Source organism: Pseudopodoces humilis, chromosome 17, assembly GCF_049639895.1.
Source record: "Pseudopodoces humilis isolate 2021_Gansu_Grassland_sample_001 chromosome 17, ASM4963989v1, whole genome shotgun sequence".
Lineage (NCBI taxonomy): Eukaryota > Metazoa > Chordata > Aves > Passeriformes > Paridae > Pseudopodoces > Pseudopodoces humilis.
The window spans coordinates 4,004,925-4,024,943 of NC_142216.1; the positions used below are offsets into that span (position 1 = coordinate 4,004,925).

At 41.7% G+C, this 20,019-nt stretch overlaps 1 protein-coding gene across 8 annotated transcripts in view; it reads left to right on the forward strand.

Annotated features, from left to right (window-relative positions):
* The window catches only part of EBF1 (EBF transcription factor 1), a 266,950-nt gene that overhangs the window by 153,491 nt on the left and 93,440 nt on the right, over positions 1-20,019 (forward strand). For all 8 annotated transcript variants that reach the window (XM_014253227.2, XM_005523621.3, XM_088063518.1 and 5 more), the window contains exon 7: positions 15,177-15,258. In XM_014253227.2, coding sequence (XP_014108702.1) covers positions 15,177-15,258 — 82 coding nt within the window. The remainder of the gene's footprint in view (positions 1-15,176; positions 15,259-20,019) is intronic.

The following is a 20,019-nucleotide window of genomic DNA, read 5'->3' on the forward strand; positions in this document are numbered from 1 at the left end:
GAATGCTGTACAGCTGACATTATTTGATTATGGTGATGCTGTTTGTTTGGGCTGCTCTAATAATTTGGTTTTGGTCAGGAGTAGCAATCCCAACTTCTGCTTGCATAGGTGTTGTCATGGAGTTACTTGGAGGAGGGGTTTGCACCATATCATTTCTGTGCTGGGTGATATACAATATTGATTTTAGAGAAAATGACACATGTTTTATTAGGCAATTACTAAATAAATTTTCTGCAGTGAAATTGTTAAAATATGTGGTCCTGGGTTTTTAGGGTCTTTATGACCTCTAGCATTTTGCAAATGATGGGCTTCAGGGACACTGAGGTATCACTGAGGTTTAACTGGTGAACTGGTCTTTGCTGTCGTGGCTGGTCTCAGACTGTACTCCCAAATAGATTCCTTCAACAAGTAGTAGAGTGTAGGAGCAGCAATGCTCAAACCTTTTAACAGAATTTTACCATCTCTATTGCTCTAAAGCTATGAAGAGCCAAAAAAATCCCATACACGACCTAGAAAAACAAATTGGTAAGTGTGGTTCTTTCACTGATCCAGCCTATACAGAATAATTTTCTTAGAGACATTTAAAGTCTATGAAATCCTACATAGTTTCCCCTTTATATATCAGAAGTCTTTAAAAATATCTAACATTTTTTTATGCCAACAATACATGAGAGAATCCTAGATGTGTGTGACACCTTTTAGAAAGTGTCTTTGTCTTTATCTATCTGTACGGTACCTGTGTGCTAGAGAAGTGTCATGATCCCTATTTTAAAGATGGGAAAAGAAGACAGAGAGATTTAAAGGTAGATTTTTAAAGGTGTTTTGACTTCTAAAGATGCAGTAAAATGTGCAGTAGGACTTTTAAGAGGGCTTAATTGCATCTTTAGCAGCCTGAAAGCGACTCGGCAGCTTCCAAGGTACACCAAGCACAGAAAGAAACGTCGGTCTTCTGTGTCCTGCCCTAGGACTGCAAGCACTGGATGGCCCTTCCAGGGTGGAATGATTTTGGGAAAATAATTGTGACTTTCTGCTGCACTGCTCTTCAGGATTGCTGCTTCAGTAGGACATGGAAGCATTGAGTCATGGCTGCCAAGATTAAGTGAAGAGCTTTCACTTACGAATTTTCTCAAGATGATGTTTTGTCACACTAGAGGTTTTTCTCTAAGAATTTTTTTTGTGCTGGCAGACCTTCAGACATGATCCTTACCCACAAATCTTCCTTTTTTACAGACTGTCATTTCCCAACAGAGGCAAAAAAAAATATCCAGAGAATTCAGTCAAATCTATCTCTCCCAGGCTGGCTGTGAGCTGTTCACCAATGCATTATTGTGTGTTTTCCAGGATGTTTTGTTTCATAAGGAATCTGTTGCTATAATGGAATACAACATTGTAAAAGGGACCATATGGGCAAAACTGATGTTACTGTCAGGAAATCTTTGTTATAAAACCAAAACAAGGGTCCTGGTTTGTGCTTTGGTAAGGGTCAGCCTTGCAAGAGGTGAAGAGCTCAGCTGTCAGGGGTCCTTTCCTTATCTTCTTCTTCCTCTGCTGCTGACAAACCTGTTGATCTCCATAAAAGCTGGTCACAGTGACAACTTTCCTCCTGGTCACAGTGTGCATTTTCAACATGCAGTTTTATTACTGCACATAGTACTTGATGCAGTCATATGTAGATCCAGATGTCTTTCCTCAATCCTGAACCTGCCACAGCTGTAACCAAAGTAACCAAAAGATGTCAACATTTTCCCTGTTCCTTTCCAGTGCTTACAGTTTTTTCAGAAAAATTGGAAGAAAGGTTTTAAAAAGTACATGTATATCACATGTACATTTTTAATATACTCTGTTACTTTAAGTTATGCTTTATTCATATTGTTTGGAAAAAAATCAGTTTTGCTCAAGAAGTAGTAAAGAAAGTATTGGTGCCATGCCAGTCATCTGGCATCACATTTAGCATCACATTCTGTAATACAACTCTGTGGTGTTTCATTTCTGTTTCAAGCTGTGATTGGTTGTGGAAGCACTAAGAATGAAAATATTACAGGTGTTCAGACTAACTGTAAATCAAACCCAAGATCCGGCCCCACCTGCGTGTTGTGCTGTTATGAATGAGAGTATCTATAAACTTGGTTGGCTTAAAGTGGTGCAAGTGAAATTGTAACTTGATACACTCAGGAGATGTGTTTTTGATAAACTCGCTGAAGAGTTGTTTATACATCCCTATAATACTGTGTGACGACTTGTGTTCGTCTCTATACGTGTCTGACTAGTTATGATGTGTGCTGATAAAATTTAATGACTGGACTGAAAAATATTTCATACATTAAAATATATGAACTATACCTGTAGCAGGTACCCAGTTCTGTATGTTCTGTGCCATTCCCACGCCCAGCATGGGTGTGCACACACATCCCCACGTGTGGCTGTGGTCCCCAGTGTGCAGTTTATAGTTTGGAGAGAAATCATCCTCCATCATTCGTCACTGCTGAGCTGCAGCAGACCAGGCCAGCACATCATTTGTTAACAGCGACAAAGCCGCGCTCATAAACGCCGACATGTTACATTAATTTATAGGCACTGAGTGACTTATTAAATGTGACGTGTGAAATATAACAGGGCCCGGTATGGATGATTAGGTTTTGGGCTTTGAATTGTTGACAAGGCAGGGGTAATGAATTGCGGGACACAAGCTAGTGTGTTTCCCCCTCATTAGTCAGTATTAGCTGCATTAATAGTAATAATTGGATATATTCATCATTTAAAATGTTTTAATAAATGTTTGGACAGCACCTGATCTAGGCTGTCAAATATTAGACTGGAAGGTTCGTGATGGGAGAAAAATTATGCCATTCCTTCTGCAGAGATTTATACAGCCTAAGGGGTGCCATTTGCCAATGTCCTTTAAGAGGTAATGGGTGGGAGAGAGTTTGGGAACAGACAGTGCAACAAGAGAGAAACCAGCCTCTCTTGCACTTCAGGAAGACATTCTCAGTTTATTCTAAAGACTTCTTGGTCCTGAAATTGGGTGTCCAAGGTGGGGTCTGACCTGGTTATTTCTGGTCAGATGCCAACCTCAGGTGAGAACTTCACAAAAGGTGTGTGTGTTCCCATCTGAACTTGTTTCACTCTTTCACTACTGCAGACTGAATGCTGCTCAGGGCTCAGGAACTTTCCAATTTGGGGTTTTGGCTTGGAGTCATCATTACTTTGAGCTATTAACATATTTAAAATTCCAGAGAATTTTCTGCCTGGACACCTTGAAAGCATAAGTCTCTGTGGGGTGAAGGCAAGGTGGTATTCTGTGGATGTTGTGCCAGCTCCACTTCCATTCTTGGTTCCTGTATCTCAAATGCATTATTTCCTGCAATTTGATACAAAGATTCCTTTGAAAAAAGAAAGGAAAAAAAACCAAACTTTTTTATTTTTTTATTATTTTGTGATCTTTAGAAGTCGAATTAAAAACTGTTACCAAGGAATACAAAATGTATCTGTCTCTTGCTTTAAAAGTGACATGTAGGTGAACATTAGAATGTGCCTTCTAAATGACCAGATGGAGATCAAGAAAACTATGTCCAGGTGAAAAAAAAAAAAAAGAAAGAGAAAAAATTCCAATTTAAAACTTATGAGACATCACTTTGCTGTAACCCGTTATGTAATGAAACCCATTTTTTAAAAGCAGCCTTCAGGATATACAAAAGCAACAGCACATGGTGTTATTGGCACTGCATCACTAGACTGACAATTTTTTCTTTTCAAAGAAGAGTCCTCTAAGGAAGAGGCTCACTAGTGTGGGAAGCAGCGTTTGGTGGCTCAGTGGGAGGTTGGCTTCCCCTCAGATGCTGCTGAAGAGGTGTCACACCGGGGAGTGCCGCGTTGCTGGAGGTGCCGTCTTTCAGGAGAGACACAAAGTCAAGTGTCTGACCACCTGTAGTCATAACAAGTCCCAAGACGCTCTCTGCAAGGATGAAAGTCTTCTCCTCAGTGTCCTTGCTAGTTCCAGGTAGCTGCTTCTACTGAGCGTCGGGAATCTTTAAGATGAAGGGATCTTCGCACTCTTAAACACAGTGAGCCAAACCTGCCTCTTTATATCCATGGGCTTTGTGTGAAAAGTTGGTGGAGGACTCAGAAGATGCCAGGGGTGAAGCTGGCTGTAGACAGGCAATGCTGCAGCTCCAGGGTGGCAGAGAGCATTGCAGGGGCAGTGCAGTCATTTTGTGTTTCTTGCAGTTTCTCTGCGCAGTGAAACAAAGAAGTCTTTGCAGATAGAAACCTGGTCGTTCAGTTGTAATCAGAATGATCCATACTTCCCAACTTGGAGATTGGAGTGATATTGTTTCATGGAATAGAATCAAAGTCACATGTAATTTGTATGTGATAGTGTGCATTCAGCTGTATTTTCAGGCAAGCCCTGAGCATTATATTGTCAGGGTTGTCTGTTGTTGGTGGTTATTGATGACAAGTTGATGTGAGGGTATTTTAGCATGTTGTCTAACATGTGTCTGCTGATGAATTTGTCACTGGCACTGAATAGTATTTATTCAACCTTTCTCTTAATTTTTATTTGGAGATTTAGCAGAGATGTAAAACTTAGAATCGTAGAACCATTAAAGTTGGAAAATACCTCCAAGGTCATCAGGTCCAGCCTTTGACTGACTACCACTAGTCAACTAAACCTCTGAATGTCACATCCAGTCATTCCTTGGACACCTCCAGGGATGGGAACTCCACCACCTCCCTGGACAGCCCTGTCCAAATCTTTGCCATCCCTGCAGTGAAGAAGTCTTGTCTGTGTTAGAACACCATGGAAGTTGTCTGTAGCTGTTCCCTATTCCCCTCTGTCAGGTTATTTGATGCTGAGCCTCTGTCCTTATAATGCTTTTAGTCTGTTGAACTCCCTCTAAATGTGCTGTTTTTCATAGTTCCCACCACCAAAGTACACAATACCATGAGCATGATTTATTTTATAAATGTCTTACAAATGCTGACTCATGCCTTTTTCCCTGCTCCAGTTCTAACTTGTCACCAACATCCTGATCTGAATTACACCATCCAGTTGTGGGGTTTTGTCCTTCACCTTGGGTACCCTCACTGGATGGTGGGCTTCAAGGGCAGAGAAGATACTGTTTTTTCTTTCCAAGTATACTTTTCCAAAATACTGGGGTTTTTTTTGCAAGAGAGACCTTTGCAGCTACAGCCTACAATGCCTTTTCCACATCTCTCTGACACAGACAAGGACTTCAGCAAAAGTCTTTTTCCTGCATATTCAAGGCTCATTGCTTTAAGAAAAGCTCTGAAGCACTTAGTCCCAAACTTGTGATATAAGCAGATATGATAGGATTCTACATGCTTGCTGCAGAGGTCATTATTTCTGAGGTTAATTAAGCTCTTTCAATGTCACGTTAGCAGACATTTGCAATATTTATTGATGACAACTCCAGCATTAGTATAGGGTGATCCTCTTCACCAGCATATCAGAAACTCTTTTCCCCTTCCTCTTTTAGTTTTTTTCCCATTTGTGGTAAATCCCAATGAATTGACAGTGTCTGGGTTGCTTGCCCACACACACACACACACACAAAAATCTGCAGCATTTTATACTCAGAGGCAGTTCATGATCCCCTTCAGGTACCCCTGGCATCTCCTCTCTTGTTGAAGCACTGCACACACAGCTCCAAGTGCCTCCGCCTTTCCACAGGACAGCCTCTTGCTTCCTTCCAGCTCTCAAAATAGCCACTACACTCCGGATCCTGTGCTCCCTGCCAGAGCTCCCTGCTGCAAAGGAAACGAGGGCTTTATTCTCTTAAATATCATGAAACAATGGGAACCCCTGGATGGAATGTCCAGGTTGTGGGCAGGAGCTGAAGGCAGCACTTGACTTTATTCCACGACGTTTTTGCACTTGTCTTGTATAAATACAAATATGTATTTGCATTTTTTTTTTTTTCTGGGCTCTAATTCTGGACTCATCCTTCTAGTTTGTTTAAAAGATTCCTTTTAATTGTTAGGGTTTTTTTCTTTATTCAGTAGAACCATGAAAATATAAAATCACATCTCCCAGCAGCACCTTTGTCAGAGACTGACTGGGTTCCCAGATCAGTTTAGTTTTTAATTTATTAAAAGTTAGCTTTTAATAACTTAAAGTTATTAAGTTATTGTGGTTTTCTTTCCTCCCCTGCATAAGGTCCTTCACTGCTGCTGCTTTAGTTGAAGCAAACATTCAATTTATTCTTTGAAGTATAAGTTGTTTTAGGAGGGGATGCAATCAATCCCTTTCCATATTACACTTCCCAAATACTTCCCAGTAATTACTGGAGTGGCTCAGGTGAGGTAAGTTCCACCCAGGACTGTGTGAACAGGAGATTTACAGGCATATTTTAAACTTGTCCATTGCTGTTGCAATTCTCTGGAGGATTTAGTGGCGCAGAAGCTGAGGCTGGGTGTCATCCCAGCAGTAAATCCCACAGTCTTCCAATGTAGATCTTGCTGGCAGTGATCCCAAGGCACTGGAGCAACTGCAGCCAAGAACCCCTGAACTTACCCAGACTCAGCATCTCATGGGCACACAGCACTGTGAAGGGTTTGTCTTGCATTTCTCTGGAAACTCCTTGGATTGTGTGGTTTTTATATTTTTGAGACATTAATTTATTCAATAATCACTTTCTTGGTCTCTTACTTTCTTCTGACTCATTATTGCTGTATACCAATAATGGGTATTACAATGGGTTATTGTAAGTAAGAGATCTAACAGCATCTTGGTTGTTTCTCTCTCTTCAGGCCATCAATCCTACATATAAATCTGGTCAAAAATAATTTCCATATCTAAGCAGACCTCCTGCCCCTCTCTCTTTTTTTCTTTTTTCTTTTTTTTTTTTTTTAACATAGAGCATCTTCCACTCAAAAAAAATCTTGACAACAAAATGAAGCAAGTCCTGAGCCAGGTCTCAGGAGGTTTCACCATTGTAAGATCATGTCTACACCTGGTGTAAATGCTCAAGGATGCATCTGCTCAGATGGGGTTTGAGTAGCACTTCATCTTCTGCTTGTGCAGAATTTTTTCTCAGCACTTTAGAGGGTCAGACCTGTCCTTTCCATGGCCTCAGCCTCTGGGTTTTTCAGATGTGGGTGATGGCACCAGTGTGTCAATGTTACTTAAAGATATTCTTGGGGTCAGGTTATTTGAGGAGTCATTAATTATTGTATGTGCAGGCAGATTACACATAATTTTACATGCAGGTGATTTACAGGTGCCTGGTCCAGGGAAAGGTGGGAAATATGTTTCCCACACGTGAAATATTTACCATGTGAATCTTTACAACTTTCTCGGTAAGCTGGCAAAAGAAATATGTCATCAGCACCCCCAGCTCCAGGTGACACGTGTTAGGGCCCCATGTTTGCTGTGAGAAAAGCAGCTCCAGAGGGCTGGATTAACCCTGCTCTCCAACATCCCCTGACTTTGATGCCTCTGCTGCTTTCTGGTGCTAAAGTTACATGAGTTTACCTTGAGGAAGCAGGGAAGCAAATGCTGATATCGTATTGCAATAACAGCACTGCTGTTATCTGTCAGCACTTACACTGAACAGAGGCTCTTTCTGCTAAAGTATGACTCTGGCAGGGCTGCTAATTCACTGGCATTGTGTGAACTATGACAGACCACAGGGCTGCTCTGTAGTTTTTTTCCAGTGACTGAAGTCTAATGCCTTCAGTAAAAATTAAAAATAGTTAACCCACTTTTATGCCCTAGTATTTGTGGGGTGTAACAGGAGTGCAATGGGGAAAAACTGAAGGGAAAAGTGGTTAAATTGAAACAAATTGATTGACTTGTATTATTGCTATTTTACTATTTATAATGATTGTCAAATCATCAACCACTACCAGCAAATACCCTGTATATCCCCTGTACACAGATGGCATAAACTCCTCCTAATTATTTTTTATTTTGTGATAGAAAGGTAGCTGCAGTTCAAGTGTAATAAAAATTTTAGATGCTGGAGCTGAGCACAAGTAGTGAGATATGGAAACATTCAGATTTTCACTATTTTAAGGAAAAAAAGAAAAAATAAAAGCTCAGACCTGGGGGCAAAATTAAATTAGAGAAGACTGAGCATTTAAACCTGCCTCCGGACTAATCTTAATTCTGTTTTGTGATGTTGTTTTCCAGTGGTGTTATCTCTTTCTTTTCTTATTAAAAGTCTGGGAAAAGAAACCAAAACAGTCTCCCTGGGATTTTAACTCACTCATAGGAGAAAATGCCAAACACACTTTCCCAAACTCCTCTAAATTTCTGTGATGCATTATAACTCAGTATCAGGGAGCTAGAGGAGTCCAGAAGATGCAAGATGAAAAATTGATATGCTGTGCTTCACTGTGCAGAACACACAGACCTGAGGAAAAGTGACTGGGAGCACTTGCTGAAGCGAGCAATGAGTAATTTAAGGCTGGTTTGGGTAGTCCTGCCTTCTGATTTGGTGATTATGTGGGTGCCTCCTCAGATATTTGCTGTGCTAAGCTGAATATTTACTGTATTGAAAACAGCAAACTCTGGCAGTGCTGGAGCTCTGGCAGCCACAGCAAGTTCACAAAAATAACATTATCATTACTATTATTATTATTATAATGTTCTGTTATTATGGCACTGCCTGAAAAATTTCAGTCAACAGGCTCTGACTGCTTGAGGTTTATTCTCTGCATCACATTGCTTCTCTTGGGCCTTTTCTGCAGTTCAGGAGGAAGATATATATTTTCTAGTAAAGTAAATAATTTTCCATGGTTTTAGTTTTGGTATTTGTTTTGTAAAACAGTGAATAGCTTAGCATTCCATAAATGCAAAATGTGTGTCTGATTTGGCTTCTATTTTAAATCAGTAAGAACATTGAATCCAGAGAGAACAGATTTGGGATTTTTATTTTTCTTAATTAGGATGTTTGATAAGTCAAGGGGTTATGTCTAGAAGAGAGTTAGATGGCTGTATCTGGTGTTTAATTTCTCTTCTGCAGAATAAATTTCCTGTTGTAAAAATGCCACAAAAGGTAGCTACTGCTGTTTATTGACTAAAGAGCCAAGGAAAATCCAGCTGTGAACATGTGGGTAATAGGAGGTTTTCTCCATGCCTATATTTGATTTCCACGTTCAGCCTCATGTTGGTAAATATCAATGTAAGTCTCAATTATTCTTTTGTCTATAAGGTACCTGACATGATCGGGGAGCTGTATGTGAAAAGACCTGCAGGAAAAAAACAACCAGAAAACCAAAACAATCTTCAAGTATTGAAAAATTAAAGTAAAGTTCAAGACTAAAAAAAAGCTTTATTTTAGCCTAAGTTTTTAAACATCTAGAATTCTGCCCTGTTAAAGTAAGAGTTTTGATAGGAAGAGGCAACTTGAAAAGGGAAAATAATTGACTTTGTCCTTCTGAAGTTTCTAAAGGGGCATTTTATAGATCACAGAATCATAGAATCATAGAATGGTTTGGGTTGGAAGGGATCTTAAAGCTCATCTCATTCCTGCCTCATGTCCCTGCCATGGTCAGGGACACCTTCCACTATCCCAGGTTCCTCCAAGCCCCGTCCAACCTGGCCTTGGACACTTCCAGGGATGGGGCAGCCACAGCTTCTCTGGGCACCCTGTGCCTGTGTCTCACCACCCTCACAGGGAAGAAGTTTTTGCTAATATCTAATCTAAACCTACCCTCTCTCCCTTTTTATTATTTACTTTTCCAAATAAAATTTCATTTTCTCTATATTTTTATTTTAGTGACAATTTGCTAAGTAGATCAGGAGTTGCAGGTGGAGTTACAGATTGACAAAGAGAGAAGTGTGTGAAAAGTGCAGAGAAAACCCTGCAGAAGCAAACAGAGCAGTGGCAGTGAGGGCACTGTCAGCCTTGGTGACCTCTGGGCTCACCCCTGGACTGGCTTTGGTTACCTCTTGATGTGCCAAATTTTCACCAGAGCTAAAATACCCACCAGAGGTTGTTTGAGACAACTGTTTGTGTAGCATCCCCAGGCTGACAGCAGAGCTGGGCCTGCGACGTGCTCGAGTATGTGAGTAGTAGCTTTGTCTCCATCAGTACTGCTTGTGTATTTAAATTTATGCACATATTTAGGACTCTGCTGAATTGGTGTGCCATACAGAATGGGCATGCAATCCTTTTATCTGATGGAAAGTTGCTAATTATTGCCCTGGCCCGTGTATTTCGGTTTTGCTAATTTTACAGACTCATATATACTTGCTGCTGTGTTTCATCCAGGAGTCTGAAGTTGCCCTTTTTCTGTCAAATGTGTTTACAGCACAGAAAAGGTGTGTTTTGTCAGTTTTGTTTGCCCTAGCCAGGTCTGAGCTGTATAACCAGCACTCACTCTCTGGATAGCCACTGGTCTGGCTGACCTTGGCACCAAGACAGCTGTCATATTTTCTCATGGAGGAACTGTTCTTGAACAACTTCTCCAATGTATCAGGAACAAACAAGCTTTTCTTCAGCATCAGGAATGCAGCAGGTCTTCTTTCCAACTATTTTTTTTCTCCTTCCACAGACATATTTATTGTGGCAATGGCCAGAAAATCCTTCTGCTAAACCTTCATGTTTGGGCTCCTTTAAATTTCCTTCAGGGGAGTGACAGAAGAGCCAATAGATAATGTCAGAGCTTGCTTTCTTTAATTTAACTCTTCAGTTATTTTTAATAAACATGAGTTTTAATTTTTAGTGGCAAGAAAAGCAGGAAGACAAAATCCTCTTACGTCTTCATTACTTGGATTTCCATTTCTGCCATGTGTTTAATTTAAATCCCTGTGGTAGTGGCAAAGATCAGGATGCTGCTGGGGAGGGTATTGCACAAAGCCAAAGCCTTTGGTGTGTGATGGACAATAAGGCCAGCAGGGAGTGGCAAGGAAAGTTTTAAATTTTAAACAAGTGGAGTAACCTCCAGCTGGTCTTGTGCTCACCAGATCCATCAGTGGAACAAGGGGAATCAGAGGATGATGGGGCGGGAGTGAGGACAGAGCTGGTTTCAGGAGCTGGAAGTAGCAGTCAGAACCAGGGCTGGGGTAGAGTTCCTCCCTAGCAGGGGGTGAGAGCACAATCCTACTGGCACCAACATCTTTTTGGAAATCCAGCAGTTTTGTTAGAAAAACCCCACAACTTCATCTCCAAAAAAGGAATTTCTATTGAATTGTGAGAAAAGGAGAGAACATTCCCAGAACAGCCAATAGCACATTTTTTTAGGGCTTTTGCCTGGCAGACAGAAGTTCACTTTAGTCTGGGCCCTGATTCAGCCCAGGGGTTTGTGTTTAACTGGAGGATATATTTCTACACTGGACCTTGCAGTTACCCAGGGATTTGTAGGACATGCATGGCACGGATTAACTGCTCAGCAACTTCACTCCCTCAGCAGTTTCTGCAGCCTGCCCTGAGCAGCATCATAGGACACCTAAATATAATCTAAAATGAACTGGTTTTGTCCCAAACTTCCCTTTCTTACACTCCAGCCTGTCTCCGTGGGATAAAGGTGATGCATGGAATTCTCTGGTTTAATACCAATGCAAGCCAGTAAATCCAAGTGCTCTGCAAAAAGTTTTTGTTCCTGGACTTGAGCTGACTTGAATGGGGCTGGGTTGTGTTTCTCTGCTCCACATGCACAAATGTGTGCACCATCACACCAGGGATGGTAGTAGTCAGAAAGGGAGTCAGAAAATATTAATGAAAAAATTGCCAAGCTTTCAATGGTAGCAATAATTGATGACTGACTCCTGTGTGGCAGAAGAGCGGGAGTTCAGCAGTCACTGAACAAACTGAAGTTTGGAGAGAGAGTTGAAGATTTTATTGACACTCCTGTGTTTTGCACATTTTTTTTTTCATCTTGGAAATGAATTTCAGACCCCAGTAGTGAGTATTAATGCTATATATCCTCTGTGGTTAGCATTAATGGTACACAGTCCTGCCAAATGCGGGGAAAGTTAGAATTGAAAAAAAAACCAACTCGGTGTGAAGAAGCTCAATGAGAGCAAATGGGGTTGGAGGTTTATGCTTGCTTACAAAGAGCTCAGCTCTGTTGGCACTTCTCCTGGACCAGTGCTGTCAATCCAAATCTGAAATATTTGCAGAGTGAAGTGTTGCTAATGAGCAACGCTGGCAGGACCGGGCTTGAGGTGATGCAGGCACCTGAACAAGTGGTTTAAAGCAGGAACCAAGAGCCTGGGCTGAGCCTCATGAATCAAGCTGCTCTGCTCTTCTCTTGTCTTAATCTGTTCTCATCCTCCTTCCTGCCAAGGTGGGGGGTTCCATCAGCCGGGTGTGCGGTGCCAGCCCAGGAGCTGCTCAGCTCTTGCCTGGATGAGTGTGGGATGCTTGGTGTGCCCAGGGGGACTCCAGCCCTGGTGTGTTCCAAAACAAAGTGCGGCCCCATCGTTTGTTTTGTCTTTCAGTGGAATTAAAATACGGTGCTTGGCAGAATGTGTTCTGTAAACTGGGGACTTTCTTTTGCTTAACATGCAGTGAGTGAGCTTGGCTGTTCAAGCTTCACGTTCCTCTGAAAATGCTGTTATTTTTGCAAGTTAATTTTTTTCTGGAGTTGGTTTAATTCAAAGGAAGTTTTGTTTGCTTGGTTGCTTGCCTGAGGTTTTTTGGTAGGTTTAAATAGATGAGCTTCATTTCTTCTGCAGTTTATTTTGGTGAAACTTTTGTGGCCTTTGGGGGCTATAGCACAGTGCAAGTGGAGTTAAACTATGAAACTTTGGGCTAGAGTTTTGCAGACCCCAAAAGTCAATTCTGGCATTTCAGAGTTATTTTCCAACCTCTGACTTGACATGAGCTCAGGTTCTGTAATGGGGAGGAAAGACCCAATGTTTCTCCAGAGAGCTCCACAAAGCGTTTTCCATCTTTGTTGGGGAGCCCTTGAATCAACCCATGAACCCTCATTGCCCATTATTCCTGTGCTATGCAAAGCCATAACAGGAATTTTTAGCTATTTTAAACAATTCCATACCCCAGCTCTCCTCGGGCCCGGGGTGTTGCTCTGGAGCTGTGGCAGATCGGGTGGGCAGCTGCTGGACTCAGCCCTCGGCGAAGCCGCCAAAATCCCGCGGTAAGCCCAGGGCAGCGCCAGCTTCTCCCCAAAGAGCGAGTGGCTCTGAGAGGTTTTGCCACATAAGGGCCTGTTTGAGGCTGTAGGCACCAGCTGACAGGGATGTCTTTGCCTCCGAACAGATGGCCAGGCTTTTTATTTCAGCGAGCAATCTCGTGTGGAGGGGTGGTCTCCAAATCCTGCCAGGGTTTCGCGAGACAGGGCCAGCTTAGGGCAAGAGGGATCTGATGTCTGTGCCCTTCATAGCTCGTGAGCTAAATGATGAGCTGCTGACAGGACAGCCATCATCTGAAGTGTAAGATCCCCAACTCTCCCCACTTTTCATTTTTCTTTGGTGGAATTAATGCCCTATTTGCTTGTCTCTCAAAATCCGTTCTGGCACAAGTACAAACCCTCGCCTGGTGGCAAGCAGTTGTCTGGATCCGAGATGCCAAGATTTGTGCTGACAGCTCCTTCTACACAATCTGAGTCAGGCTGTCACAGCTGGCCATTAGCGGCTTAAAAAGACACTCATGTACAGCAAATAGCACCACCTTTCCATTATTGAATATCAGAACCTGCTTGATTGAGAAATGCAATGACTCTCACTGCTCTTTCCTTTAAACAAACACGGTCTCCAATCCCCTGTTCTAGTGCTGTAGATGTTTATTTTATGTTGATTTCTTGCTCTTGTTTAGAAGCTCAGGTCTAGAAGAGACTTCCTGGGGCAGGAGATCTAGTCCTTGATAATCCCAAGCATCACATCTCATAATCCTCCTCATTACATTGCATTTCTTTAATGAAAACAGTCCCTCGTAGTTTCAATTTATTGTTGAAGCCGTTTGCCTTGCATGGTTTTCTTGACATGGAGGAACAAGCAGCAAAACTTGCCTTGTTGAGGGGCAGCATCACAACTAGAGCAGGGCAAAGAATGCTGCTCATCAAAAAGGGATTTTCTGAAGCTGTTTACCCTGCAGTGTTGCCTTTCTTGCTCACAGTCTGTGCAAATTCTGCTGGCCTAGCATTCAGTTTGGGTACTAAAAGAGGGCTGCTTGCAAAAGTTAACATTCATATTTAAAGTAAAACAGGATCAAACTGTTCCCCACCCCACTCCTGTATGTGGGAACAGGGCAGAGGAACTTCTGCTTAGTCACTGATGGTTATTGCATGTGTAATGCTGCCCTGTCTGGTTATACTGGGCTTTAAACTTGCTCTAGGATTAAACTTTGCATGGCTGAGCTTTAGTAGACCTTAGTCTGTAGTTTATTTTGGACAAAAGGCTGATAAACTTTGGCTTTCAGGGAGGAAGCCTGGAATCTGAGACCCACTATTATTCATTGACTTGTCTTTATGAGTTTACAGTCCACTGATGCATAACACTGAAGGAAATATTTTCAGTGAAATGTTTGCTTTTTTCTTTGGCTTTGTAAAAGGCAATGTCTTTTCTTAGAGATATATGTCAGGGTCATATAGCTACTTCAGTGAACTGTGTATGGTCAGGAAATAGACTGCATCAAGAATATTTCATTTTTCCATGAAGTCATTATTTTGACCAAGACTTCCCTCTTCTCCTCTCAGGGATTTGGGCTCCACTAACCACTATTTGAGCATTAACTTTGTCCACAAACTCGGTTTAATCCTGGGAGGGAGATTTCAACTGTATGGAACATTTTCAGTATTTTTGTATTAAATCAAAACTTGCGGGTGACAGCGAACTTGTAAAACAAAACCCCATTTATACCCAAAGGAATTTTCATGTCTAGCATTTTTTTGTCCCTTTTTTGCTGTGCTGAAAAACGTGTCTGTTCCTCATTTCTCTGCATGGCGCAGCAAGCCTGGCGTGACAGAGGGACTGACTCTGCAAACTTTAATGGCTCTGACACAACAGAACTATGAAATGAGTGTTTAAATTTTCAGGATGTGCTCACGTGTTTTGCTAGACTGGGGCCTAAGCAAGCTCCACTCCCTCTTTGGATGGGCAGGGGGGTGATTTGTCTGACTTGGGAATACTGATGTTGATAAGTCTTTGTTGGACCAGTGAAGATGTCATATTTATGTAATTGTCATATTTATACATACTGCACCCTATTTCTAAGACATTAATGTTTGTTTCTGTTTCTCCACAGGTTCTTCTTGAAATTTTTCCTCAAATGTAACCAAAATTGCCTAAAAAATGCAGGAAACCCTCGAGACATGCGTCGATTCCAGGTCAGTCGGACACGCTTCCTCCTTTAAAAGTCAGCAGCTGTTAGGGACAGAAGTACTTTGACCCAAACTAACCTAGTAATTCACTGGAAGATGCTAAAAACATAAGGTCACAAAATATTGCCTGAGGACTTCTTGTCACAGCAGAATTGGCAGGAAGTAGTTGGGTTTTCTTGCTCTGGAAGAGAGCACTCTTGAAGGATAATGTCATCTCCACCGGAAGGGAAAGCATGAAAAGGAAAAATCAAAATGACCTCACTGCTGTTTTCAGCTATGGGGTTCCCCTGCTCTGAGATACTCCTCTCTCCATGGGCAACTATTTGTTTTCATGTAGACACAGAGTGAGCACCTTGTTTATTGGCTGGGGCAGAGGAAGGTGTCAGAGCAATTAATAAATTCAGGCTCGTGACTACACTTGTTACTCCTGAGCAGTGATAAAGAGTCATAAACGTGCATTGATGGGGTGAAGGTCCATCCTGTAGTGAGCTCTTGGGCAAAAGCTACCACGGGGTGTCTCTTCTTTGGGATGCTTTGGGCTGGTATTTCCCCACTGTGGCACTGGGGCTTGGGACCTGAAATACCAACACAGCTTCAGATGGCCAAGGCCACCTTTTTTATGCTCCACCTATGTCAAAGCTCATTTTGGGATGAAGAACATCACTGTCCCCTGGGAGGTTGGTCTGTACATGCACTTCCTCAGTGCTGGAGCAGAGTGGAGCGGTGGCAATGCTGAGATATAATTGCTCCAACCCTTTTATTGAAGACATGGTCTTTGACTGTGGCAGTAATGCTTTACCTGAGTATGTGCTGAATAAAAATATGGGATAGAGAGTCAAAGGACCTTCTCTTTTGGTGGGAGGAGTGAATATAGCCCACGGAGGAAACATGGAAGAATCTGTCCATGGGGCTTTGCCTCAGGGTTCTGAGGAAGAAACAAGAAATTTTCTCCAGAGACCGCATGGTTTTCTGGAGAAACACAACTCCAAAATATATCTGCTTTCTGTCGTTACTCAGGACTTCGTTTGCTTCTTTTCCAGCATTGTTGCACTTCAATAAAAGTTTTGAATGTTATGTAAGTGACAATATTATTTATATGTAGGATGTCTTTTGTTGAACTGCTTAATTGCAGCAATGCTGGAAGGCAGAAGGGTGCTATTTGCCTCTGAGCAGGGAAGTGCAGAAGTGAGGAGATGTGGCCACAGGGATTAAATTAATCAGTGTAAAAGCCAGCATTAGCATGGCAGAGCCCTCAGCTTCTCACCCCACACTCCTCGCTCTGTCACGTTTCTCCTGTGATTCCAGAGGGCATTATCACGGAGAGAGAATGTGGGAAAAGGACTCTCACCAGCACGGGGATTTAGCCCGAGCAGTCACCCCTGGGGCCTGTCAGAGCTTGCTTCACAACATGTACTCTCTGCTGGGGCTGTGCTCAGTCGAGGCTGATTTTCATATGGAAATGCCTGTGCATGTTCCCTCAGAACAGCAATCAGGAGCTGTGTCGGCGGGGAGGTAGGACATAGGAAAGGTTGTTGATCTCTTGACTTGTAAAGACATTCTGTCATACAAACCCAGCTTCACAGCAGTTGAGCTTTCCATGTGTAAACAGAGACTGCTTAATTACACAGGTCATGTCAATTAGCGTGACCTCAGCATTTTCAAGAAATTAATCACTTTCAGCCGAGGGAACCACTCCTACTCTCATACAGGGTGGCATTGAAGCTCACAGCATTCTCTTCAGTGCCCAGGCTTATTGTTTTACAATAGCTGCTTTTGTTTCTTCCCTTTTCTTTTTCTTTTTTTTTAATTTTTGGACTTGTCTTTTAGCAATAGATTTCTTAAAATAAAACAGCTGGGCTCTACAGAGTCCAAGCTTCATTTATCATATCTTAGGGTGAAAAGGACCAAGTGTACATGTATTATCTCAGTGCTGTGGTGCTCCTGGATCTTTGAGGCAGTGTTGTGTAGGAACCAAGTGAAATCTGTGCCCTTGTGTTTGCTGTCAGCTGCCTTTGAATTGTGCCAGTGACTTACAAGGTCTCCAACAGTGATGTCAAAGTTCTGGTTAAAAACTATAAGGATAAGGTGTTTCCAGATACTTCTAAATGGTACCATACTAATTTTATACACACAAAAATGGAGACATTCCCTTCCTTCATTCCCCTGCTTGTGCTGGACTTTGAAGCTGCCAAGAGATATGTTCAGCTTTTGGTCTGTCATTCATCAGTCTCCAAAAGTTGCTGGAAATTCTTAGAAAACAGATTATGGCTCTGATGGGAGAATCAGTGAAAGGTCAAGGACATGAGTCTTGCCCTATCTAAGGACCAGTCCTGTGGACAATATCCTTTTTAGTAGATTTTAGAGTTGGTTTGGGTTTTTTTCCCCTGCAGCATGGAATTGTCTGATTATCATCTGACACAACACATGTTAAGAAAGTACAGGGAGGAGTCAGAGTGTGTGTTGATTCAGGTGATCTGTGTGTGACACTTCATTCAGGCTCACAATCAGAAATGAATCAGAAGATTTAATCCTGAACTTTGCTTGCAAATGTAGGAGTGTGGTAAGTCTAACATAAAAGCTGTTGTGGGCCTGGAAGGAAATAAATTTCTCTGCATGTCTGAGATGTCCAGGCATGTAACAAGTGGAGTGCCAGCAGAGTGTGTGTGCTGGAGCAGTGCTGGCCCTGGCTGTGTTGGTTGTGTCTCTATTAGCACAAGGAGACAGACAGGGAGGAGAAGTCAAGTATTGCACAGTACTTCAGCTGTGCTTCACACTCCCTGCTTGTCCTTGAGAAAATCATTTTATCTCGGTGCTCTGTCAGCCCAAATGCACAAAACATTTGGTGCCATTGTGTATTATCACTTTTGCCCAACCTTGCCTTTTTATTCCACAAACCCCATGGAGCAGATGCTCAGTCTGGTTGTGAATTCTTCATCACAATAAATCATTCTTCGTGGGATGGGCTGTAGTGCCCCTGTTAGTGGTAATAATAATATTACTTCTAAGTAGATGGTGTCATGAGTGAACCCAGATTTGAATTTTCAGAACTAAAAACTCATTCCTACAACCTAAACAGTTTTGTATGTTATTGTAATTAATGAAACCCAGGTGCCCTAGCTGTCTTGTTGTTCTTGTTTTAGCACAACTGCTTGTAAACTGACACATGTCAAGTTTTAATTTAGAGGAAACTTTTCAGGCTGTGTCACTGAATAAAACCCCAAACATTCACTTATTATGAAAACCTTGAAAGTCACTTAGAGATTGCCATGCTGTTTGATTCTGTTACCACAGCCTCTCCTGCAGCAGAGGCTGCTTGTTTGCCTCCATGGGATGCTGCCACTCATGTTTGAATTGAAGCCACTTGTGTCTTATTGCAAATTTGCATAAGAGACAGAGATGATGCTTCATGAATCCCAGATAATGGAATTTGGACATGCAAGGCTCCATCCCCAGAGAAGGGAAAGGCAAAAAAAAAAAAAAAAAAAAAAAAAATGAGAGAGACTGAAAAATAGCAGTGAGAGCTGTGGCCCAATTCAACAAGGTAATTAAGTGCCCGGCCTGTCCTTGAGCACGTGAGAAAAATTACTGAATGTATTGTACTTATGTGCTCTTAGTTAGGCACCTTTTGAAAGTGTCTTGTTAAATGAAGAGTGATTTTTAGTTACTAGAATAAAGAAGTCAACACATTGTAGGAAGAGGTCACCAAGTGGTGATGAAAATAAAGATGTGCTCGAGCCATTTATTGCTTTCAGAAGAGTGGCAAGCACCAGAGTTACATATTTAACACTTAGGACACACTTCAAACCTGGAAATCATCCTAGCCAGATTTTCTCTGCCTTTGTCACTGGGTATTGGGGACATTGCAAAAATATCAGATCCCTCACCATACACTGGAGAAAATTGAAAGCACAAGGAAAATGCTATGTCTTAATCAGTGAGCAAAGCTTAATGGGCTGTGGTTAAAAATCAGGACTTGTGCAATGCTTAATTTTGATATATTAGGTGAGGTACTATACCAAATAAACAGGCCGAGTGCTAAACGTGGATAAATAACTTGATCTCCAGGCTCCTGGTCTCTGAATATTTAAAGAAAAAAACCAAAAAACTAAGCTCCAAAGTATTCACAAACTGAAATATTTAATGACAGGCAGGATAATCCACAGAGCTGGGATACGTTACTGCATTCGATAATGCCAACTTCATTGAAGAAAGTTGTAAACCCACGTGTTTCTTTCATACCTCTGTCTCCCCTGGTGTTGATACAGGATTTAAATTCAAAATCTATGAAGGGCTAAAGCTAAAGCTCAAAATCATTTTCCGTGTTTGCCTGTCTCAAATTAAAACTGTGTTTTGTTGACAAAATTTGGAAAGGTTTGAGATTTGGCAGACCTGGTTGTCCCTGTGCTTACATTAATGTGTCAGCACCTCATTAATCATTTATTAAACTGTAGTGTGCCTTTCCCTCTTGCTACAGTCTGTGTTTTAGGATGCCTTGGTGCCCATTCCATATATACTCTGGCTGTCCCCTCCCCCTAATTTTATGATTTCTCCACAAATTAGTTTTAGCATGTGTTTTAACTTGAACATATCCCAGTCATTTCAAAATCAAAATGAGGAGAGTGTAGTATTTTTTTAGATTAAAATATACGAGTAGAACTTGTAAGTATGTAAGTGCTCTGTAGCAATCCAAGGAGGTAACTGTGGCACACAATATTCGAGGTGCATTTTTTCACTCTTAATAATTAGTGGCATTAATATTTCCTTAGT